The sequence below is a fragment of the Arvicola amphibius genome, chromosome 6 (assembly GCF_903992535.2).
Source record: "Arvicola amphibius chromosome 6, mArvAmp1.2, whole genome shotgun sequence".
Lineage (NCBI taxonomy): Eukaryota > Metazoa > Chordata > Mammalia > Rodentia > Cricetidae > Arvicola > Arvicola amphibius.
Window position 1 is genome coordinate 108,819,213 of NC_052052.2, and position 25,855 is coordinate 108,845,067.

The 25,855-nt window shown below is 36.7% G+C and overlaps 1 protein-coding gene across 1 annotated transcript in view; it reads left to right on the top strand.

Annotated features, from left to right (window-relative positions):
- The first annotated feature begins 813 nt into the window (after window positions 1-813).
- Window positions 814-25,855, top strand: part of LOC119816241 (aldo-keto reductase family 1 member C13-like) — a 28,130-nt gene continuing 3,088 nt past the window's right edge. The window contains exons 1-8 of the mRNA XM_038332706.2: window positions 814-979; window positions 14,942-15,077; window positions 17,435-17,602; window positions 18,011-18,127; window positions 19,584-19,661; window positions 20,154-20,276; window positions 20,966-21,075; window positions 21,675-21,840. Of these exons, the coding sequence (XP_038188634.1) occupies window positions 14,994-15,077; window positions 17,435-17,602; window positions 18,011-18,127; window positions 19,584-19,661; window positions 20,154-20,276; window positions 20,966-21,075; window positions 21,675-21,840 (846 nt within the window). The 5' untranslated portion in view covers window positions 814-979; window positions 14,942-14,993. The remainder of the gene's footprint in view (window positions 980-14,941; window positions 15,078-17,434; window positions 17,603-18,010; window positions 18,128-19,583; window positions 19,662-20,153; window positions 20,277-20,965; window positions 21,076-21,674; window positions 21,841-25,855) is intronic.

The window sequence follows — 25,855 nt, forward strand, 5'->3', positions numbered from 1 at the left end:
ATAAGTAACGACACTCCAAACATTCAGAAATAAAGACTGCTTAAAAATTCTAGTCTTCCCTTTTTTTTTTTTTTTTTTTTTTTTTTTTTTTTTTTTTTTTTTTTTTTTTTTTGGTTTTTCGAGACAGGGTTTCTCTGCAGCTTTTTTAGAGCCTGTCCTGGAACTAGCTCTTGTAGACCAGGCTGGCCTCGAACTCACAGAGATCCGCCTGCCTCTGCCTCCCGAGTGCTGGGATTAAAGGCGTGCGCCACCACCGCCCGGCTAGTCTTCCCATTTTTATTACCTATGTCATATAACCATATGACAGTATGGATGCTAACATATTCTCCGCTCTTTGGGAGAAATGCACTAAAAGCCCTAGACCTTATTTAAACATTCTTTATTAATGTGAAATCCATAGGCTTCACTTACAATTATTTTAAGGTATTTTGACAGAAATATTTCAAATTCTATTTAAGTCCTCTAAAATTTACAGCTACAAAGTGCTTCCAAATTCATTTTCAATGAATAATTTTGAGTAAGATCTAACACTAAATGAAATAGTGTTCTTCGTTTTGACTATATTCAAAAATCCTCATAGTTGTATAACAGGTGGAAGACATAATGAGTCCTAAGGTTCTGTTTGTACCTTTGGCGTATGATTTCCAACAGTGGTTAATCATTCTACATCTAATCAGTACACTGCTACACTGTCCTTTTTATTGCACAGTGCTCTCACTACACGCCATGATTCAGCAAAACTCTTACAAAGCAAAATATATTTGTAAAGAAAAAATTGAAAGTATTTTTTCTTTTCAATTTGCAATTTAGCTTCTTAAGAGTCAAGAATTATGAAACAATCAATTGTCCTGTTTTTAATGCTGTCTCTCTGTGTGCTACCATTTGATAGTATAAGATATCTGACTGTTTCAAGGAATGTCTGATTAGGAAGAGGCTTCATGTGCTGGGGAGATGGCTCAGTGGATAAAATGCTTGATGTGTAAGTATAAGATCTGAGTTTTGACCACTGGAATTCCTGTAAAACCTGTATGGTAGCCTGTGTCTGTAACCCTCATGTCTCTGTAGTAGGATAGGAGACAGACATGAGAATAAATCCTTGGATGTTTGTGGGTGAGCAAGTCTGGCATATTCAGCAGTGAACAGCAAGAGATCTGTCTCAACAAAGGCAGAAGTTAAGGACCAAGGACTAGCTTTTGGGGTTGTCCTTTATTCTCCATGCTGAGGCATGTGTGCACCCACAGTTACACACATGTTCATGCATATATTATGCACACTCTGACACAAGCTGTCCTATCCACATACAAAGATAGGACAAGACTCTCACAGTAATGACAAAAGTCACCAAGAATGTATAGCCTAATGCATCCTAGTCTAAAAATAGCAACTTATCCAATTAATACATATATTGCAGAGTTTATTGTGACTGAAAGATTCTAAAAAATCATATTAAAAATAAGATTCTTTATCATGATATATTTAGAAATTTTAACTAATGTAAAATAAACATATTCTTTCAAACTCAGTGGTACATGTGGTGGACTACTGCTTTAACCTCAGTCCTCCCCATGTTATTGGTTTAACACGGAAACAGTTTTAGATGAATGATTTATGTTATTATTGTGTTTGGGAATAAAAAAGAAACAGTATTTGTTTATCTAAAAAAGTGACAGGAAATAAATTTCACACGTCAGTTTGTGGAACTATAGGAAGCAAGAGTAGTGGTGTTGGTGTTACAAGATCCAAGGATAATGGATGTAAAGTGAGTGGTGACTCAGTTGGTTTGTCCAGTCACCTGCTTCTGGTTCTCAGTTTCTTTACGCTAGAACTAGTCCATGAACAGGAGACAAGGTGGTTCGGGCTTGGTCTGCCTCAGGGTCTGATCATGTCATCACCTATTAAATATTCTAGGTACCATTTATCCTATGTCAGTTTATTTTCCAGCTTTGCAGAAAAATACAATTATTCTGTGTTTACTATTGCTTGTCATCTTTCTGGTTTTGATATTGATTGCAATAGGATGATGGTAAATTCTCTATATGGAGTCAGAAAATATTTCTTCTTTCCAATAAGGACATATTAAGAGGAATTAATCTTCTAAATGGTAATGAAGATAAGATACATGAGTCGTATTACATTTTTGGGGAGTGACCCCAAAATCTCTCACTAGACACTGGACCTGGGCTAAATGGACTCACTTGTGTCTCTCTCAGGGTTGGTTTTCAAGTGGTGAAGTTGGTCCTCAGAAATGACATGACCAAAGTGAAGAGTTACCTAGACTGAGAAAAAGCTTTTATTCAGTTATTTTACTAGAATTAGTTGTGTGCTAAAAGGATAGTTTTATAGACTTTGAATTTACATTTTTGTTAGATAAAGATATAAGAAAAAACATAATATTTGTCTTTCTTTCTCCCATTGTCTTCTCTCGTCCCTTCTCTTTAAATATCTTTCTCTACAAGATACTCCTGAGTCTCTTTTATATGATATGATATGTTATATAATAGGTTCACTTATTTGAAATCAAAATTCTGCATATGAGAGAAAGCAAGTATGTTTGTTTTTCTGAGTCTGGTTTATGTGCTTAATATGGCAATCTCAGCTTCATCTATTTTCCTGCAGGTGACATAATTTATTCCTTCTTTATGGCCCAATAAAATTCCACTGTGTATATATACCATGTCCTCTTAACTCATTCATCAATTCATCAAGCAAACACTATGGGTGTACAAGTGCTTCTGTGGAATGCTGACTCAAGGTTTCTTCAGTGTACAAACATGGGTGATATTGAAGGATCACATGCTTGATCTATTTTTAGTTGTTTATTTTTAAACTCCCTACTGAACTAGAAACTAACTGCAGTAACTCACAATTGCAATAGTTGTGTATAAGGGTTCCCTGTTGCTTGTCAGCATTTTTAATAACTTTTTTCCATTGGGTCAGAGGGAATCTCAGTGTAGTTTGGATTTTCATGTCCTTAATGCATAGGGATAATAAATACTTTTTAAACTAAATTTATTGGGAATTTGTGTTTAGTCCTTGAAATCTATTTGGTCAGTTCTATTTCTCTTTCATTAATTAGATACTGCTTGGTGTTTAATTTAACAAGCTTTTGCATTTTCTGCATATGAATAGTCTATCAGATGTATACTTTGGGAAGATTTTCTCCCACTCTGTTAGCCAACCCTTTACTCTGTCACTTATCTTCCTTGCTATGAAGAACTTTTTATATTTCATCCAATTACATTTGTCTGTTCTTACCTTGAGCCCCTACCTTAATGACTTACTGAAAAGCTTCCTTATGGTTTCTCTATGTAGCAAGTATAAAGGGTCTCCTGGAGTGTTGGCTTAGTGGTAATAAATTTAATTTGTTCTGGACTTTGAATATTTTGTTTTCTCTTGGTTAGGCACTATTTACTTCAAAGCTTGAAATATCTCTCATACTCCTCTGGATTTACAGTTTCTCCTCGTAGGTCTGATGTTATTCTGATGGTTTTGCCTATAAGAGTGAAGTGGCAGCTTTCAGTTGCAGCTTTTACGTTTGCTGTCTTGGCATCTCAATTATAGTGTTTCATGGTCAGGTTTATGTCTACTGGAGGTTTATATGTCTCTTGTGCTCAAATGTTCTAGATTTGAATGATTTTCTTTTATAACTTCATTGAGTAGATTTTCTGTGCCTTTACTGTTGATCTCAGTTCCTTCTGTCTAATGGAGTCTTAGTTTTGTTCTCTTAATTTCTGGAATGCTATAATCACTCTTGTTTCTCTTCTTCATTTGTATCTGAATGTAGCATTTTCACAACTTTGTCTTCAATCTCTTATATTCTATTTTAAGCTTAATATTAACAGTTTTTGTGGATTTTGACTGTGTTTTTTATTACGACATTTCAATTTGCTTTGCATTCAAAGTTTGTTTCCTCCCAGAATTTATCCATATTTCTGATTTTTCTTCTACATTGCTGATAGATATTTTTTCTTTGCTCAGCAGTTTAATAATTTCATTATTTTTTGATTCATCATTGGAGGTTTTATAATGTTTTGGTGGTATCATGTTGCCTTTTGCTTTTGTTTTGGTGTTTGTTCCTGTGGTTCTGTGTACTGAGTATTTTATTAGGACATCTTTTTTTAGTGAGCAGTCTGTCTTAAGGACTCAATCCTTACTGTCGTCATGAGCATAAAATCAAGCTACTGTAACAAAATAACACTAACTAAACACAATATAGAAACACTAAAAACCAACTAAAGACTATACCATCAAAAACAATGGCCATGGAATACAAAAATAGAAAAAACATAAGGGATTAAAATTATTTAGAGTAAAAGTGTATGCAGTAAATCAATGGTATAAGTGAAAAGGTACAAAAAAGAAATAAAAATGTTAGTTACTGTTTAATAAAGGAAAGATAAAACGATTATAGAAGAATATCATAAGGATGTTGCCCAAAGGGTGAGATATATATAACTGGTCAACAAAAATGTGTAAGAAAAATAAATAAACCTAAGAAAAATGAAAATAAAAACATAAACATTTTTTTAAAAACAAAATAAATTAAAATACTACTAATATATAGTAATAAGATAAAAATAGAAATAAATTAGAAAAGACAAAGCATTAGTACTCTTTCTGACCCCTCTAAGTTTGTATTTGGCCAGGTGGAGGGGTGGGGGTCACTTTAAGCTGGACTCTCTTGCTTGTCTTTCCAGTTAGACTTTGTTTTTCAGCCAGCTAAGTGTGACATGCCTACCAGTGTTTTCTACTTCTTTTCTTTTCTTTGGGGCCTGGCAGATTCTTTCCCATTCTCAGGATTTCCTAGCTTGTACACTTCAGGAATGACTAATATTCTAGGTAGGAGTTTCTCCCATTTGCACTGGGGGTGAAAAAAGCGAACAAAGCACTGACATCTGTATATAGAGATCACTATACACTTTCAAAGCACACTTAGTCATAGACACGATGCAGGAGGGATGAGGTGAAGAAGTCAAATATTTTGCTGGTGCTTCATAGTTCTCAGTCCCATTGGTAGTGCACCTCATCTGACATAGGTGGCTGCAGAGGCTGGCCACCTGGTGATGTAAGGCTTGGGTCTATAATATGCTTAGATAAGGGGATGGAATCGGCATCTAGCTACTGAGGATGAGGTTGATTTCTCACCATGACCTTCAGAGTCTGAGCCAAACCTTCCACTTGAATTTTTCAGTTAATAACATCAGGATTGCCTCTTCTTTGTGACTAACTCCTTTTCCCATCTCACCAAGGCTCCAGGATTCTAGAGGTGAGATTGTTCCCTGTTATTAGGTCACCAGCATGCCTCAATAGTAAACAGAGATTCACCGTCATGATAGTTGCTGCCCAAAATCATCACATCAGAGAAGTTACGTCTTACCAGAATGTACGACTGGATTCAAGACTTTCAGAAGCTGTGAGCTTACCTTTCAGCAAGACTGTCAGGCTCTTTTCTCTGACAAGGAGGCTTAGCTAAGTCTTATGCATCCTCTCTCACTAAGAATTTGCTACAGCAATTGAGAACCTACAGCAGTGAGGACCTTACCTTCTGACTTCCTGTGGGTCCCATATTTCAGTCTGTCTGTGTTTCTTAGGTGTTCTGTTACCCTATCACTTGCTATGTGACTGTCAATATCTTTCCAATCTTTCTCTTTTGGAAAGACAGTATAAACTTCAATGTCACACTCTCCTTGTTCCCATGTCATATGTAGTGACTTCTGAGTTACTGTTTTAGACATGGAGTTTCAGACTTAGACTTCCATATCCCAGATATGCCATTCTTTTTTTTTTTTTTTTTTTTTGGTTTTTCGAGACAGGGTTTCCCTGTAGTTTCTAGAGCCTGTCCTGGATCTAGCTCTTGTAGACCAGGCTGGTCTCGAACTCAGAGATCCGCCTGCCTCTGCCTCCCGAGTGCTGGGATTAAAGGCGTGCGCCACCACCGCCCGGCGCCATTCTTTTTAAGAAATAGATGAAACTGACATCTATACATGGCATCTGTAATTAGTCTGGGAAATAAATATGAGTTTATATAAATGTAAGTGTCTAGGAAACTATCAAGAAGGCTTCATTTCAATTGTAGACACAAGTGGAAATCTGAAAAGATTCATGTGTTATTTGCAGAATAATATCAGAATATTTTGACTTAAACCATCAAATTTTATTTAGTTTTTACTTATTTATCTTAGTATCAAAATCTAAAGATGATAAATGATGGCTTGAAGAGGAAATAGCATACATATGTATATATAAAATATTTTAATATATTATATTTGGCATTTTAACTTTAGGCTATATTTAATATCCCTATTAATTATATTTAATATGTCATATTAATATAACATATAAAATAACATGTACATGATTTTATATAATATGTAGTATATATATCAAATGTTATAAAAATTCTCAATAATACAGAAGTTTAACACAGTTGAGCTATGCGTGGCTTATAAAGATGAAAGCACATAGGAGTACATTTATATGTGTTAGGTTGTTTGTAATCAAAAGGTTTTTTTATTTTTCTTATTCATTATATTCAAAGCAAATTGACATTCTTAGAAATTGATCTATTTGTACCAAAGATGTCAAAAAAGATACCAAGTTTAAAATATTTATGTTCTATTATGATAGATGCTTAAATTTTTTTTGTTAAAAATTTCCATGTTTAAAATCTTTAAGGGCATTTTAAATTTTTATTTTGGCTGAAACCTTTTTAAGTCCATTTTTGTAGCTCTGTTTTATAGGAGCTATTATACAAGTGGGTTGCACTTGTGTATGAGGCAAAATAAACTTGTTAATGGTCATTGATGTTGTTTTAAAGAGAAGCTTGTAAGAAATGTAAAATTTCAATGATTTTAAACTTAGCTCCAAAATAAATGGATATATAACTGGATTGAAAATAAGCACGATTGCATAGTTATAGTGTACACCTTTACCTAATTCTTTGTATACTTATTGTAGTCTATGATTCAAAGATGCAAAACTTGAAAGGTTTTTGAGTGGTGTCATCCACCTGAAAATGTTTGAGGTCACTTTTCAAGGTGCACATGTCTGTTTTATCCAGCACCACTATCTGTGTATCCCAGCTGAAATGACCACTCCCATAGTGTGCATATGTGCAACTAGGTAGTGTGGTCAAGATGTGGTGCCTTGTGAGTTCAATTCCTCTTCAAAGACATTCTATTACATTATAAATCTTTCTCCTGGTGACCATTTTTTTTTCTTCTGGCTGTCCTGTAACCACAGCCGTTTTTTTCTCCAAGTTCAACATTCCTAGGGGTAATTTAATTTCTTGAGGTTTGTTGTTTCAATTGTCTGATAGCCCTGGAAAGACAAAAGCATCTTTGTAGAATATCTTAATTTCTTCAAGCCTGTAATAATAGCTCATTGTTTCTTGTGTTGTGTGACCAAGTAGATGCTTCATCATAGCAAAAAGCTTTGAAAATTAAACACACATAGGCTCAGGCATGAGGTGAATTCTGGGAAGGACTGGCCCATGCTTGCACCCACAAACAGAACATAAATTATAAGTGGAGGAAGCTGAGTCTTCTTAAGTTGGCATTTTCAGGGGAGCATACAGAATGAACTTTTCTATTTTATGGGTAATTAAAATCCTACACACATTTTTGAACCTTCTATATCTTAGATGAAAACCCTAGGAAAATGGGGTCCTGAGAAATGCAGGGCTCTTTACTAGAAGGACCCACCCTGGAGGAGGGAGGGCAAGTGTTATAAGGAGAGGACAAATAAAAGTCCCTGCCTTCCAGTTGCCAAGCTCTGCTGCTGGGCTCAGCTAGCTCTTATTCTGAAGAGAGTTCTTACTTCCTTGTGCTCTAAAATGAAACTCTTGGCTGCTCTCTGTGCTGTGTGTTCTTCACTTTGGAATTCAGAATAAAGACTGAAGCTAGAGTTGAGTCCAGGGCAAACTGGAGACCTGCTGCAAGACATCTGGTGCTCAATACAGGTCCACTTTCTTTAGCTAAAGGGCACAGAGGGGCATTCTCCTCCTCCCAATGCCCTTGGCCAGAACTTGGTTCTGCTTGTCTCACTTCCTTCCTATCTCCTCAGGGTACTGAAATTTATTCCTCTTGTTGTGTTTTCTGCTCTAAGAATCATTTATCTCAAATGGCTCTTCTCTCTCCTCCCCCACTTCTCTGTCTCTTCTTGTATCCCTGGTTTAACTGCCACTGCCATCCAGCCTGTTGTTTTCATTCTTTTCTTTGACCCAAAAGAGCTGAAAGGGCAGCTGTGTCTGGTTTATTGCTTGTGTGACAATTATTGAAAACTTGGAATGGTCAAAAACCTGTCTTCAGCTGTTTCCCACAGTAAAACCCTTTTGCTTGCTCTAATATGTTTTTAAAAGACATTGGAGTCCCTGAGCTGATTATTCTGATGTGGCACTTGGCTGTCTGGGGAAGTTGCAAGATTTTAAGGATGAGTTTAGAGGATCCTTGTTCTGAGGGCTGTAGAACAGGATGTCTTTTTAACCAAGCAGCCTTCTTTTCTTATGACACCTCAGAATAGCCTTGGAAAACATGAAAAGTGTTGACAGGAGTAACCCTAAACCACCCTCATCCCTTTTATGGGGATCCTTATCCGTATTGCTTGGATTCTTCAGTTGTCTTTTTAAAATATTTTTAAAAATTATTATTACTGTTGTTGTTATATTATGTGCATGATTGCATGTACATAATGTTTGTGGGGGTACATATGTCATGGCATTCATTGAAAGCTATAAATATAGTTCTGCAAATTGGTTTATTGCTACCACCTTTATGTAAGTTCTGGGCGGTCAATCTCAGATCTTCAAACTTGCACAGAAAGTGCCTTTTCAGGCCAAGCCACATCACAGACTGATGCATTTTGCATTTTGAATGAGCTCAGGGCCCTTACATATGAGGCATCTACTGTGCCACTGAGTCCTGCTTCCAGCTTGTGTGCATTCTTCAAAAAGCCTATATGAAGTCCTTATCCCTATACAAAGCAGGGATTCTCTTTGACTCTGTTGTTTGCTGACTGGCTCCAACTGTGTTTTCAGGACATCAGCAAGCTCAAACACCAGGCTTAATTGAAAAGGGGCCACAAGTGTCTGGGAGAAACTCCTTGAATATAGATAGAACTTAGGATCAACCTGGGCTGGTTTCTGTCTAGGGGACAGCCCAAGCATAAAGGGACCATTTGAGAATGGTTGGCATCTGGAAAAAATGACCCAGAGATTGGTTTCTGTTTAATCACTAGATGAAAATTCCCTGATGATACCTAAAGAAACGCATGACTGCCCTCTGGAGACTAGAGGATGCATAGGTAAATTGAGGGCCACCCCATCTGAAATGCTTCTTACCTTTCTGATTCATATTCCTTCTTTTGGGGAATCAGATTCACCTTCATCTCATCAAATGCCCCCCCCCCCCGGACTGCATCCTAAAGAAGTGGGACAAGATTAACCAAAACACTCTCAAAAGGAGGCAACTTGTTTTCTTTTGCATTAGTGCCTGGCTCTCCTAAGAACTGGGGATGGAAAGACTTGATCTCTGAATGGAGCCTAAATCCAGAATCCATGCTGCAGTTATTGACAGGCTCTTCAGGGATGACAAATGCAATGAGATCCCTTATGTTTAAGCCTTTCATGTTAATTACATCCCTGTCCTGCTTGGTCTACTTTACAGGTGAAAAAGTAAAGAGGGGAAAGTTTCCTTCGTTCATATGTGTGCAGTTAAAGGATAATCTAAGAAGTATGAATCAAGTTTACAGACGTGTTATTCAAATTATATTCTTTATTCTCCTTTCTTTTGCTGCAAGGTTTCCAGTTTCTATATACATGCACAAACAAAGGTAATTCTCTGGAAATCACAAGTAGCAGAGCTTGAGTTTCTCAGGGCCCAGAAACAGATAAGGGTTGTCCTGAGTGACACTGTCAATATATTTATGGCTCTGGAGAGGCATAGCTAGACGGAAATCTAGGCAACACCTAAGAGACTGAAAGGCTGGTATAGGAGGTTTTAAATTCTAAAAGGGGAGCAGATGAGTTGGTGCACGAAACTACATTTGAGGTATGCTTTAATTAAACTAGGAGTAAGTGTAGAATATTAACAGCTATTTTTAGGGTAGAGTTGTGGGTCAACTGAGGTCAGCACTTTACCAAGTTGGCTATGGGAGAATTTAGTGCACTCAGTCTCAAACGAGCTTGGAAATCCCTTTATCTTTTATGTTCTAAAATGTGATCTATTTGAAAGACTCCTTTCCTAATTAAATGTTCTGCCAAATAAAAATAATTGTAAGGCATTGACCTCTAAGTTTTATCTCAGGAAATGGAGCAGAGATTTGATTGTGGGAATTAAGTTTTTTGATTGTGTGACTAAATTGTCTCACCGGAGGTCCCACAGATTGTGGGTGAAGTCACCCAATAAGCAAAAGAGCAAGGCACGTTTTTCAGTGTCCACAGTCCTTGTGGGACAAATAGGTCCAGTTATGAAGCATGTTCCAGTATGTATTATGCATATCAAAACTCTACAGATAAATGAAAATTCATCTACCTGACCACTCACAGATATATGTGCCTATAAGATTAAGATGCAACCATGAGATTTCATATACACATTACATGAGAGTATACACTACAATGTAGGTATTGTGTAGGTATTGTGGAGACACTAAGCTACTTTAGCCAAAGTGAACAACAAGTCAGAGTCAATGTTCTTGAAAATGATTTCTGGACAGAATAAACCTCCATCAGATAGCCAACTCTGATAGGTTTACATCTGAATACTAGTTGTCAGCTGCTATTACTCCTGTGCTGCTGACACCTTTCCTACTGGTTAGACTTTGTTGTTCAGCCAGATAAGAGCAAGATGTCCACCAGTGCTTGTCCACCTTCTTCTTCTTCTTCTTCTTCTTCTTCTTCTTCTTCTTCTTCTTCTGTTCCTGTCTCTACTTTTTCTCTTTCTTCTTCTTCTTCTTCTTCTTCTTCTTCTTCTTCTTCTTCTTCTTCTTCTCCTTCCTCTTCCTCTTCTTCCTCTTCTTCTTCCTCCTCCCCCTCCTCTTCTCCCCCCCCCTCCCCTCCTCCTCCTCCTCCCCCTCTGCCTCCTCCTCCTCTTCCTCCTCCTTCTTCTTCTCCAGCCGTGGCCTCTATTGGCTACACTTAATATTGCAACCTGGGGCCTGGCAGATTCTTTCCCATTCTCAGGACTCCCTAGCTTGTACACTTCAGGAATGACTAATATTCTAGGTAGGAGTTTCTCCCATTTGCAGTGGGGGCGAGGGAAGTAAACATTGCACCAACATCTGTATATAGAGACTACTGTACACTCTGCCATAGAAACGCTGCAGGAGGGATGAGGTGAAGAAGTCAAATACTTTGCTGGTGCTTAATAGTTCTCAGTCCCATTAATAGCGTACCTCAACTCACATAGGAGGCTGCAGAGGCTGGCCACCTGGTGATGTAAGGTTTGGGTTTATAACACACATAGATAAGATGAGGTGATTAGCTGCTACTACTGAGAATGAGGATGATTTCTCTGGCCTTCAGTGTCTGAGCCAAATCTTCTACTTGAATTTTCAGTTGCTGACACCTGTTTTGCCTTTTCTTTGTGATTAACTCCTTTGCCCATCTCACCCAGGATTCAGGTTCACTGAATCGAGATTGTTTACTGCTATTAGGCTCCCAAGGATGGATCAATATTAAATAACTGATCCACTATCATGATGGTTGCTGGCCAAAATCATCACATCAGAGAAGTCATGATCTATCTAGAATTTACAACTGGATTCAAGGCTTTCAAGAGCTGTGGGCTTACCCCTTAACAAGACTGTCAGCCTCTTTTATCTGACAGTGAGCCTAAGTTATGGTTTTTGAGTCTTTTCTCTCACTAGAAATTTGACTGGTGGCTACAGCAGTGAATACTGTAACCTCAGACTTCCTGTGGCTACCATACTTTAGTCTGCCCATGGTTCTTAGGTGTCCTGTTGCCCTATCACTTACTGTCACTGTCCTTCCAATTTTTCTCTCTTGGGAAGAGATTATATTATTTATTTTCAGACTCTCCCTATTTCATGTCACATGTAGGTGACTTCTAAGTTTCTGCTTTAGACAGGGAGTCTCAGAATTAGACTTTCATATTCTAGATATGGTATCCTTTTTAAAGAATGGATGAAACTGACATCTATATATGGTATCTGTAATTAGTATGACAAGTAATTATGAGTATACATATATATATATATATATATATATATATATATATATATAGTAAACTACCAAGAAGGCTTCATTTCTATTGTAGACACAAATGGAAATCTGAAAATATTTATGTGTTATTTGCAAAAATATATCTTAATATTTTGACTTAAAACATCAAATTTTATTTGGTTTTCACTTATTTATCTCAAGATAAAAATCTAAAGAAGGCAACTTGAATGTTTGAACAGAAATACTAAGATAAATATATGTATGTTGTTATATAAATCTCACTAACATAGACATTTAGCCCAGTTGTACTACACAAGGCTTATAAAGAAGAAAGTCTATAGGAGTAAATTTATATGTGTTGTTTATCATCAAAATGTTATTTATATATTTTTCCTATTGTTTACATTTAAAGCAAGTTGACATTCTTAGTAATTGATCTATTTATATCAAAGTTTTAAAGCAAAACCTCTAGCTTAAAAATTTATGTTCTATTATAATAGATTTTTATCAATTTATCTTAAAATATTCATAACTTAATAGAGTTTATGATTATTTAAATTTCTATTTGAGTTGAAATTTTTTAATGTTCCTTTTTATTACTCTCATTAAATGGAGCTAGTATATAAGTGGGCTGTACTTGTGTACCAGGCAAAATGAAAACTTATTAGTGGTCATTGACACTCTTTAAATAAACTTGTAAGAAATTTTTAAATTTCAAACATTTTATATTTCTAACTTCAAACATTTTAAAATTAGCTCCAAGTAAATAAATAAATAAATAAATAAATAAATAAATATTTTGATAATTGCAGTGCTATCTTTTACAAACTCTTTGTATTCTTGTTGTAGTCTATGATTCAAAGAATGCAAAACTTAAAATATTCTGTTAGCTGGTGTCATCCACTTAAAGTTTTCAAAAATCACTTTTCATGGGACACATGTCTGTTTTACCCAGCACCACTATTTGCATATACTTATGGAGTCCTTTTTGCCCCAGCTGAAATGATTCCTATTCCTGATTATTACTTGTAACTGCATAAACAATAAAGTCAATTCTGTATCATCTATTATAGATTCAGTAGTTTCAATATGCAACAAAACTCTTTCTGCATATTGAGATTCAGTAAGTTTTAAAAGAGGTTATGGAAAATCCAATAATACCATGAGCATAGCAATTAATTTTAACTTTTGGACAGAACCATAAGGTCTTTGAGCCAATTGACTTAATTTCTTGATTTGTAACTTGCCTTTCCTGACTTACTTGTATCAGGCAGCATGTAGGGGCTACAGATACTAGTTTTCTACATACAAAAAGAAGAATCTAATTATTTTTTCTTAAATTGAATTCTCTTGCATTTGGAATATTTAATGTTAATCTTTCCAAAAAATTTCTTAAACTCTTTTCCAACATTCATTTTCTGCCCACAATGAGTCAATTTTATCATAAAGAAAATGTACTACAATTTCTGATGGGTCTGTTCCTGCAATTCAGAATATTTCCAAGTAAGTTTATAAATTTTTCCTCTGCTTACATGGTACAAATATCCATTCTAAGATGTTATCTTCCCTTTGATAAGATCCCTGGTGGAGAAATCATAGAGGGTCAAATAACAAGAATGCAATTAAACTCTGTATCCGGATGATCCACATGTGTATCCTGTAATTTCTTTTCTAACAAAACTAATTCTCTCTCATCTTCAGCTGGTAATTCTCTGACACTATTTAAGTCCTGTCACCTTTCAAAGTTTGGAACAAATTACTTATTTCTGGATTTCTTACTCCAATAGTGGGTTGTACATAGGCAACGTCCCAGTAGTCTGTGAAAGTCAATAGGAATCTGCAGTTGATCTTTTCTAATTTGTACCCTTTGGGGTCCATTTTTGTAGACCTATTTTATATATTTAGTAACTAATAGAATCTCCTTCTTGTAATGTTTCAGGACCAATTTGTAATTCCTAATAATGCAAAATTTTCTTTGATTCTTCAAACATTTTCTCTAGGGTATCTATCTGAATCTGTTAGTAAAATATCATCCATATAATGGATTGCGGAAACTGCTTGCATATCATTTCCAATGGCTGACATACAATACAGGGTGGGAGTATTTAACATTCCCTGTGAGACAGTCAGCCAGTAGGGGCACATACATTTATCCCAGCACTTGGGATGCAGAGACAGAGGGACCTTTGTGAGTTCAAGGCTAACCTGGGCTACACGAGATTGATCCCGTCTTAAAAAGAAAAGAGGCAAGTGGTGGTGGCTCAAACTATTAATCTCAGCACTGGAAGTGGTATGGCTGGGTGGAAAGAATAAGGCCGGCTGAGGTTTCAGTCTGATGTTTCATAGAATCAGTATTCAGTCTTAGGACTTGCAGAGATAGGGTACCCCATTTGGTCTTAGGATTTCATTGAGGTAGGAAGTAGTGGCTGGGTGCTCTCCTTCTCTGATAATTCAGCTTTCATCCCTTAAATTCGGACTCCAGATTTTTATAGTTAAGATCAATTAACAATCATGCGACAACTGTCTTCTCCTTTCTGCTGCCTGTCCATTAGACAGTAAACAGTAGGACTTAAACAGTAGGCATACAGCAGTATGTTTAACCATTACTCAGACAATAGCACTAGTTACTCATTTGCTAGGGAGTAGAAATAGTTAAAGAATAGCCAGGATGTAGGAATGGCTAACCACCAGAATGGGAGTACCACTTGTTAGTCACTAGACAGGAAAGTGATATATGATGTTTCCCAACTTCCACTTTAGGCCAGCAGCACCAGAAGATTCAGGACGTGCTTAGGCAGAGGAGTGACAGGCCATGAGTTCCAAACAGCAGTTTGTCAAACTTAACGATGGCCACTTCATTCCTGCCCTGGGTTTTGGCACCTACAAACCCCAAGAGGTAAGCATGCATGGTTCTCAGTATTTTCCGGCTAGCTATTCCATGTACAAGAAGGCAAATAGTTAGGCTTGGCCTACATCAGGGCTTGATTGAGTTGCAGCCTATTTATCATTCCTGTTAAATGGATGTTGGAGCAGTTGCTGCAATTGGTGGCTGTGGGTAGGAAACTAATCTGTTTCCCAGATAGGCTGAGTCAGAATTCTGTCAGAATAGGGTTTTATACATGTTTGTACTTCTGCTTGTGAGCCAGCAGGGAGGAAGGCTTAATGGAGAACAAAGGGAAGGCCTAACTCTTGGAACACTTTTTCTGAGGATGGGTGCTAGTGTTGTGTATGATGGAGCTACAGGGCACATGCCTCAGAGGCACTGAGATATTTACTATAATTTAGTCAGGGACTTCAGGGATAGGGAGAAAGTTTATGTCCCCTGGATTTCTTGCTGGAGGCTAGGCTCTCTGGTCTTGGCTGAATGTGGCTGTGTTTATTTTTTTTCTTAGATTTGCTCTTCTGGTTCAGGCCTGCCTGTGATGTTTGTTTTAATGTTTGTTTGGGGCCTGTCAGCTCTAGGAGTGAACTTGAAATGAATCTTCTGTCTGTGAGCCCCAGGCTTCAAGGGGCATATTAATGACCTAACAATTGTGGGCACTATGCTTTTCCTATGTCTATGTTTCTTGACTTGATAGAAGGGAAGAAAGTCACCAGATTGCATATCAGCATTATTGGTTGCAGTTTATGTCTACAATCCACAGCATGATATTTCCTTTCAAGAAGTCAAGAGTCATGGAAATCAATGTGATAACTCATGGTGTCTTCCTGTAGTAATGCATGAAACAATTATTTGAGCACTATCTCACTTTGGTTTTGGGGTAGCCTTCTGCACCACACAGGGAATGATGCACTAGAGCTAAGTAAGTTTCCCCATGTACAAATTCTGAACTGTATGAAACTACTGGAATGTATAATAAATCCTTATAATTGGGAGAAGCCGGACCTAGTAAAGATAAGTTAAATTATTGGTCTTCATTAATGCATGTTAGAGCATGGTGGTCCCCAGAACTGAAACTATCAAGGTCTACTGTTTCTTAACCTAAAAAGACTATTGTTTGTAAACTTCCTGAATCTTTTAAATTCTACGACAAAGGACTACTTCCCATAATTTCAAATTCATAATTTTCTTCCTATTAGATTTATGCATATTTACAAAGATAAATCTGGAGCTATATACAGGATTACTTAATTTTACAAAGTGACAGAAAGAAAAACAGCAACAGGTCTCAAGGCTCCTGTTAAACCATCAGTGTTGGTAACTCACAGAGTGATTCTTATTCTTAGCTAAGTCAGAGCTGTTGTTCAGAGAAGGAGGTACAATCCAGAATTTCTGTCACTGTGTTTTATTATGGACAGAAAACTGTAGAAGTTACTAAAATAATCAAAAGCGGTAGTCTGATTTCCTTTTTTACTCCTTTGCATATGTTGTATGACTATATGTGTTTGTGTATTTGTGTATGCCAGAGGTCAAAGTCTTCCTCCACGCCTCTTTATTTTATGTGTGGTAGGGTGTCCTACTAAGTCTAGAACTCAGTGGTTCAGCTAGAAGGCAACCCAGTGACATCCTGGAATCACCCTGAATTTGCTTCTCCAGACACTAGGTTTACACATGTGTGCCACCATGCCATACTCTGCTTTTACATGAGGGCTGGGGTCTGAACTAAGATTCTGAGAGTTGTTAGTAAACACTTTATTGATTGAGATATCTTCTCAGTCCACACCTTAAATTCTGTAATAAAAGAACTGTCATATCTTTATCCAAATCTCACAGTTGAGGCAGTGATTTTTTTATTTAATTCCGGTCAGACCTTTTAAAAGCAAATATGTTTGGATGGAAGTGCTTTGTCCCAAGTAGACTTTCTTGTGCACATTTTGCTTAGTAACCCCATACATGAATGGAGTGTGACTTTCAAGCAAACATTTGAATCCTTGTGAGCTTGGCATTCATCAGTACCAATAACTAACCAGGATTGTGTGGGTATAAAGAGGTTCTTGGATATGAAATTCTTACTCTTAGTTAGGAAAGAAACTCCAAGAAAATGCATTGTGGCTCATTGCCTCAAATGTGGGACAAAAAGTAGGCAAACAAGGAACCTGTGGAGATGTTTAGTTTTCTGTGTTATTTATAATATTTCTTCGGTATTCATTCATTTTATGGAATAAAATGTAGGAATACAAAGATCAGGGGACTAGGGTCCTGCCTCGTAGTCTGATGATGATTTTGAAAGAACAAATTCTTGTCTAGCAAGGTCCCATCTAAGCTCACTCAGAAGATGTATCTCTAAATACCTGTTTTGTTTGCTACTCTAGGTTCACAAGAGCAAGTCACTGGAGGCTGCCAACCTAGCTATAGGTATTGGGTTCCGCCATATTGATACTGCTTATGCATATCAAGTAGAAGAGGAGATAGGCCAGGCCATTCAAGGCAATATTAAAGCTGGAGTTATAAAGAGAGAAGACATGTTCATCACTACAAAGGTAGAGTTTTTATAGCATGCAAGAGGGAAATTACTGAAAGATATATAAAGAAGTTAAAATTATATTACTTGATCAGAAGCTGGTTAAAGGTATCAGTTGTACAAATGGGTGAGAGGAAGTAATGGTAGATTATAATCTTTATGAAATTAATTTAGTTATTAGACCTTATTAGTAGTCTGTGTTTTATTTCTTGAGTAACTCCTTTTCATTGTTCAATAAATGAGCTAACAATAACAAAAATATGTAACTGAGTTCACACTGTTAAGTATGAGTAATGTAAATCCTGCGTTAAAGCTAATGATTACAATTTTCCTTTAAATACAAAAATAGTTTAGTGTTAGGATAAATAAGTTGCATGTTTGGGCAATCTATTAACTGTTCACAACTTCCATTCTTCAACTTCTGTAGCTCTGGTGTACTTGCTTTCGGCCAGAGCTGGTCCAGCCTGCTTTGGAAAAATCACTGAAGAAGCTTCAACTGGACTATGTTGACCTTTACATTATGCACTACCCAGTGCCAATGAAGGTAGTGATTTCTTTGTCAAATAAACATATGTTGTTATGGGGGCGTGGATATCATTTGGATCATTGAGACAAGTTTCTATTATAATTTCATATAAATTTATGATACAAAACTTTTGAGTAGGTTTCATAAAGGGCTTACTGGATTATGAAATGAAGTAACCAAGAAACGATCAGAATCACAGATTAGAGGTAACTTCCAGAATTGTATTTACACATCTTTTGAATTTATTTGTGCTACTAGATATTTTCTTGGGTCTTGTTCCTATTTTTTTAGTGGCAAAGTTGGCCCCAGAGAGTTTCAGCTTCAAGGTCTTGGCACATTGTGGCTTCTCTGCATCTTTTCTTATCACAATCAATCCTCCACACAGTCCTGAGTAGTATCATTGGCTCACATGTTTGCCCTTGGGCCCACATGCATCCATATTTATTATTTATCTTGGGACAGGATTGATATAAATTCTTCCTGGTATTCAAGGACATATAATGACCATGCTTCCCAGTGAAAATGAAACATTTTCATTTTTTCCCAAAATATGAGTAGACAAAAGAATGTAAGTCAATTAGGAGAGTTCAGTTTGTTGTTTGTAAATATTATGTAGGTGCAGGAATTGTGTGTGTGTGTGTGTGTGTGTGTGTGTGTGTGTATGTGTGTGTCTGTGTTTGTATGTAATAACAATTAAAGAAATAGAAGCCATGAATTTAGAGCCAGCAGGAGAATACATTGCAGGTTTTAGACTGAGGAAAGGGAAGAAGCAAAATTATGTAATTATAGTATAATTTCAAAAATAAAAAGAAAATTATAAGAAAGAAAAAATTTAATTATTCCTATGGGTAACGTAAGAGAGTACAGCAAAACAGGTCTCCTAAAGAAAAGTTTTACAACTCCTCATATCTATCACTTGTAAATGCAGTGTATAAGATAATGCTTCACTTCCTCTTTGTTTGCTTACTGTCTTATTTCAAAGATATTCCATATTTTTAAAAAAATATTTCATGTGTTTGGATGTTTAAATTATATGTCTATGCTGTAGTATCTTTGGAGAACAGAATATAGCACTAGGCCCCATGGGCTTGTTTATAAATTGTTCTCACAGGGCTGGAGAGAAGGTTCCGTGGTTAAGAGCATTGCTTGCTATTCCAAAGGTCCTGAGTTCAATTCTCAGCAACCACATGATGGCTCACAACCATCTGTAATGAGGTCTGGTGCCCTCTTCTGGCTTGCAGGCACATATTGTATACATAATAAATAAATAAATAAATAAATAAATAAATAAATAAATAAATAAAAATATTTAAAAAATTGTTCTCACCAACCATATAGATGCTGGCAACTGAACCCAGGTCCTCTGAAAGAGAGGCCAGTGCTTAATACTAAGCTACCTGGATATTCTTAAAAACATAACTAGAGGTGAGACACATGTTTTGTGAGATTTCTTTAACAAACACTTTTCTTCCAGCCAGGGGATATTGATTATCCAGTAGATGAAAAAGGGAAATTGCTATTGGACACAGTGGATTTCTGTGCCACGTGGGAGGTGAGTACTTTTCAAAAGGACAATAAATGAAGCAGAGGGAGGGAGAATCAGTTCATTTTCCTATGGGTATAGAAATTATTTATACATATTTGCTGGAGTGAAAGGGGAGGAATGCATTACTAAAATGTAAGGGAGGGAAAATGAAGAAGTACTCAGGATAATAGGAATATGTGTTATTTTGCCACCTTATGTAGCAGCATTCTCAATTTACTAGTGATGTCATAGAAATTCCTCCTTGGCTGACACCATATTCACCATTATCATTATCCTGACATCTTCATATTTAGTTCTATCATCATTTGGGCAATACAGTCCTCTCCATATTTTTTAGTGTCTATGATCAAACTTAGGGCCTTTTAACACAGGTTAGTATTCTAATACAGAACTGAATGCCCAGCTCTTGACAGTTTTCTTTGTAACTGCTCCAATTTCTCTTTATACTGATGTAATGATTGCAAGTATGACATTTCATAACTCCTTTCTCATCACCAGGCATTGGAGAAGTGTAAGGATGCAGGATTGGTCAAGTCTATTGGGGTGTCCAACTTTAACCACAAGCAGTTAGAGAGAATCCTGAGTAAGCCAGGGCTTAAGTACAAGCCTGTCTGCAATCAGGTAAGGATTCTCATTCCCTCCCCATCTCTCATGCTTTTCCTCGCCCTGTACTATTGAAACCGTTCATTTGTCCTCTGCCCAAGTGATTTTCATACTGTGGAAAAGCCGATTCTGAGAGCAGTGCCGCTGTTTGAAAAGACATGGGGGATTCTAAACTTTATCTTGTACTCTTAAGTATTGGTAAGAATGGGGACAGACTATATAATACCCCACTTACGGAGAATGTATAGATTTAAAGTTGGTTCAGCAGGCAACAGCAGAGGGCAGAGGAAAGTGACCTCCCCTTGAACTGAGGGTAGAGAATAGCGATAGATACTGCTTTGAAAGACTGAGCTAAAAAAAAATCACTGTGTGGCCAGGAATTATGTGGAGCTTAGATGCTTCTCTCGGTCTTACTATTATCCTTCCTCTTGATTTTATTAGGTTTAGCAGCTGACATTTTTACCCACTGAACTGCCTTGCTGAACATAAGCCATTATTTGACACAAAAACTTGCCCAGCCAGAAGTTATTTACAGAATCTTCCAAAATTAGTTCTTTTTTCAAGAAATATTTCAACAGTTTGATCTTTTAAATTTAAGTGTGATGTTGCATATAATTTTCTTAGTCTCCTTTATTGACTTTAAACACTTTTATTTGTCTTAATATGAGCATTTGATATAATCTGATCTCTATCATATCTTTTCACAGGTTGAATGTCATCTTTACTTAAACCAGAGCAAGCTGCTGGATTACTGCAAATCAAAAGACATTGTTCTGGTTGCTTATGGTGCTCTGGGAACCCAACGATATAAAGAATGGTAAGAAGATGAAGAGTTTACCTGAAGCAAGACTGTCAATTAGCATCACACTTCTCAGTTTTCAAGTAGAGAGCTGTCCTTAGAAGAACCAAGTGAAGGAGAAGCTGGGAGCTCAGGGACTTCTGTGTAGCCCTGGAGTCTTTTTTTTCTTCTGATTGCTCTAGTATAATGCTCTGACAAGAGTAACTTCATGGGGATAGGGCTGACTTTGGTTCACAGTTCCAGCGTACAGAACATAATAGCAGGCAAGACAGGGTGTCAGGAGCTGGAAGCAGGGGGTCCCTTCACATTGCAATCAAGAAGCAGAAAATGAGAAATGAACACTAATGATCTGATCATTTTCTCCATTTATACAGTTCAGGATCCCTTACTTGGTTGTACCCATAATTAAAATGGGTTTTCCTACATCAATTTTTATAATAAGATAATCTCTCACAGGCATTCTAGAGCCCATGTTTAAGGTGATTCCTGATTTTGTCCAGCTCATAATCATATATAACCATCATGTCTAGTCTAGAATGCACTCTCTATTGTGTTTTGCAGCACCATAACCAACCCAAATTTTTGACCTCTTGAGCTTATTTCTACTTTCCTACTAGGGTGGATCAGAACTCTCCAGTTCTCTTGCATGATCCAGTTCTTTGTGATGTTGCCAAAAAGAACAGTCGAAGCCCTGCCCTGATTGCTCTGCGATACCTGCTTCAGCGTGGGGTTGTGCCCCTGGCCCAGAGTTTCAAAGAAAATGAGATGAAAGAGAATTTGCAGGTGATGAGCTCTGCTCCTTAGGATTGTTAAGTAGTATCTTCCATATGCCTGTTTCCTTCAAATCTCTGTATACTTTCTTGAGATCAAGCCAATATTTCTAGCATTTTCTATACATGTGAACTTTCACGTGCATTGAGAAATGTTTTGTCTATAACATAAACAGCAGCATGACTTCATAGATTTAGTGCTGGAGATGATGTAAAATTTGCTTTGCCTTGTCAGTCAAGTATTGCATACCCCTCTCACATAGATCTATTCTTTATATTCTGAAATGAGGGATCTGAACTGAGTAAATTTGATTCTAGACATTTCTATCCCTTTAATTTTATTTCATTGCATGTTCAGATATTCTAATATATACATATATACACACACACACTGATTAATTGTAAGTTTATGTTACTCCTTACCTAAGTTGATATTTTTCAAAATTTCAAATATACTTTATTATAGCATAAAATCTTAACAATTACTAAAGAACTCATTCTTAATTAGAAATTTATTATGAATAACATTTACTTACCTTCATGTTCTTTGATTTAAAAATTTCCTTTATTTTAGCCTGAACTCAGTGGAAATTATATGTCTATGCTAAGTTGCTTCACATATATTTAAAGATCATTTGTACATTTTTCAAGACAATGAGGCCTCTTAAGCTTAGTAGACTGAGCATTTCCTCAGTCCATATAGGTCAAATGTCCAATGTGATTTACACAGCAGCCAAGATTCAAGTGGTTAGAATTAGAAATCACCTCAGTGTGTAAAGATGTAAAAACACCTCAGCAGAGTGTGGGTGAAGAAGTGTGGATTGGGTCCTAAAAGCCAGTCAAAGCACTAAGGACACCCCTTTTTCCCACTAGTAGGGGTCCCTAAAAAATAGAAAGCTACACACATGTCACATATGTATAGAGGACCTCAGTTGGTCCCAAGAAGGATCCCTGGTTGTCATTCCAGATTCTGAGAGCTCCTAGGAGCCCATATTAGTTTTATCTGTGGGCTCCCTTTTGATGTCCTTGACCCTCCTGGATCACATAACACTTCTTCCTTCTCTTAACCAGGATTTCCCAAGCTCTGCTCAATGCTTAGTTATATGTCTCTTCATCTGTTTCTACCAGTTACTGGATAAAGGTTCTCTCATGACCACTGGGATGGTCAGCAACCTTGAGAATAACAGAATATCATTAGCGGCATTACTTTGACATTCTCTTACACCAATCATATTAGGTTCTATTCTAGGTCTCTGGGCATTTCAACCTCTGGGTTCTGGTGCTCCAGGCAGTGTCAGGGATGGGCTCACTGTTGTATATGTTTGAGGCTGGACCAGTTCTGCTTGGCCAGTCCCACAATTTCCCTTTCAGCCCTCCCATGCACTTTCCATAGGCAGGACAGACCGTGGGTCAAAAGTTTTGTGGCTTGGCTGGCATCCCAATCCCTCTACTAGAAGTCTAACCCTGTCACAGGAGATGGCCAGTTCAGTCTAAGAATCCATCATTCCCAGGAGCCTTAGCTGTGGTTGTCCTTGTAGATTCCTGAGTTTCCCTTTCACCAGGTTTGGCCTGATCCAGAAATGCACCCCACCAATCGTCTCTTTCAATACTCTCTCCTCTATCTAATCTTAATCAGATCCCTCATGTTCCCATCTCCACTTACCCTAGTCTACCTGATCATTTCTATTTCTTCTTCCCTAGGAGATCCATACTTCCTTCATTGTACCCTCCTTGTTCCTAGCCTCTTTACATCTGTGAATTGTAGCATGGCTATCCTTTACAGCTCATACTTACTTATAAGTGAGTACATTGCTTTATGTAGCCTGTAACACAAGGGGAGGAGTTTAGTCCTTCCTCAACTTGATATGCCATGCTTTGTGGTTGTCCTTTTTTGAATAGAAATAGAAGGAGTGGATTTACTGGGTAGAAAGGAAGGGGAGAGGGAAAGGAATGGGAGGAGATGAGGAAAGAGAATCTGTAATCGGGATGTAAAATAAATGAATAAATCTAATTAAATATGATATTAGACCAGAGCAGAAATTGAACCTAAGATTTCTCTGATACTTAAGCCTGGCAGACAGCTACAGCTGTCTCACTGTTGTAGGCAATGGTTGCTGGTGTTCCTTGAAACACTGCTGGAGAAGGAGAATAAGCCCATTTTTGTAATAAATACCTGTAGAAGTGTGCAGAAATGCACAGGGTGAGCAGTTTATGATATATAAATATACATATACATATATGATCAATAAATATATATGTTAAATCATATATTAAATACATGTAATACTCATCATATATAAATATAGATGTATAGTATAATATACACTATTATTTGAAAATGATATATATATGATCATTGGAAAATGATATATATACACACACACACAAATGAACACTCTTGGTTCAAGTGTAGAATCTAACAATGAGATAAATTGTAAATCTAAGTAGCGAATAAAAAGATGTTTTGTTTTCTCAAAAAGAAAAGAATATGGATTATGTTTTTGCTGCATTTACATAGCCTCACTAATGATTGTTATGCAGATTCAGAAGAGTTTGCTGAATTGCCTTCTCCCAAGTGTTGCTTGCTTTTATTCTCTTTTTATTACTTCATGAAAAAAGGCACCTGGTAGAGTGTTCGTGTTTTACTCTGATCATCACATCGTTTCACCTGTCGGGCAAGCATTTCCTTCACTAGTTTACCAGAGCTTTATGTCATTCACCCCTAAACTGTTCTCAAAATGTCATTTTTAATAAGTTGTAAAATATTCATCCAGAAAGATATGTGTAATTTAAAATAAATTATTCAGAGTAATTACATTTACGAGTTTTTTTCTCTGTTCAATTGTTTTATTTACTTACTCCCACTACCCAAATTGTGTTTCTTGTTAGATTTATCTATTGTTAAACTGTTGACAAATCTCCTTACCCTACCCTCCATTTTTCTCTGTGTCTGTATTTGTTGTTTGTTGTTTGTTTTGTTTTTCGAGAGTGTCCTGGAACTAGTTTTTGTAGGCCAGGTTGGCCTTAAACTCAAAGTGATCTCCCTGCCTCTTCCTCTGCTTCTGCCTCTCAAGTGCTGGGACTAAAGGCATGCACCCTTACTGCATGGCCTGTTTCTGTATTTTTAAGGCACCAAAGGACTTATCCTGCATATGTTCAAGATGTGAACAATTATTATTTTTTCTTTTTCTTTTTTTTTTCCCTGAGGACTAAACTCTGGGCCTTGCATTTGAGAGGCAAGCACTCACCAATGAGCTAAATCCCCAACTCTGAATCTTAACTAAATGCTCAAAAAAATTAGGCCTCTGTACCACAAGTGAATATAATGCTGAACATTATAATATAATGTTATATATTTTATGTAATATATATTATAATAATATAACATTATATTATAATGTTCAGCATTATATTCACACCAAGCTTGAATCATTAAACTGGAGAATGAAGTTAAACACCTCTATCCTAGATTTGAGTGTGTAGCTCTTATCTAGTGCGATTGGATTAAATCAGTACACAACTTCCAGAGATTTAAGGGTTTCTGTCTTTTATTTGCTTTTCCTCCTTTTGGGTGTTTAAAGTGACCACGTTGTAATATCCCAAAGTGGTAATGAGTCCATTGTAGAGAATGATGACATTTAACTTTTAGATGCTAAGAGCCACATTTAAAATACTTCAGGCTAATTATGGTTCATTTCGGGGGAAGGAACTTTGCTTCACATGGTGTATTAATTTGGTTGTACTTGGAGGACAGTCTTTCGTATTTTTCCTGCTGTCAATAAAATTTACATCAAGATTTTTCCCTTTTTTGGAGAGGTGATAATTCTCTTTGTGAATTTTACTATTAACGTCTTAGGATGTGAACACATTCTGTATCTAACCTCTTCCTGAGATTTTTAACTAATAGAAATCCTTAACCAATTATATTATTTCTTTATTTTAAAAATGATTTGGTTGCTTTCTATTGGATGGTTTGTGCTATTTTCTGTAATCATAGTTCATCTAAACACAGCTTATTTTCTGAAACA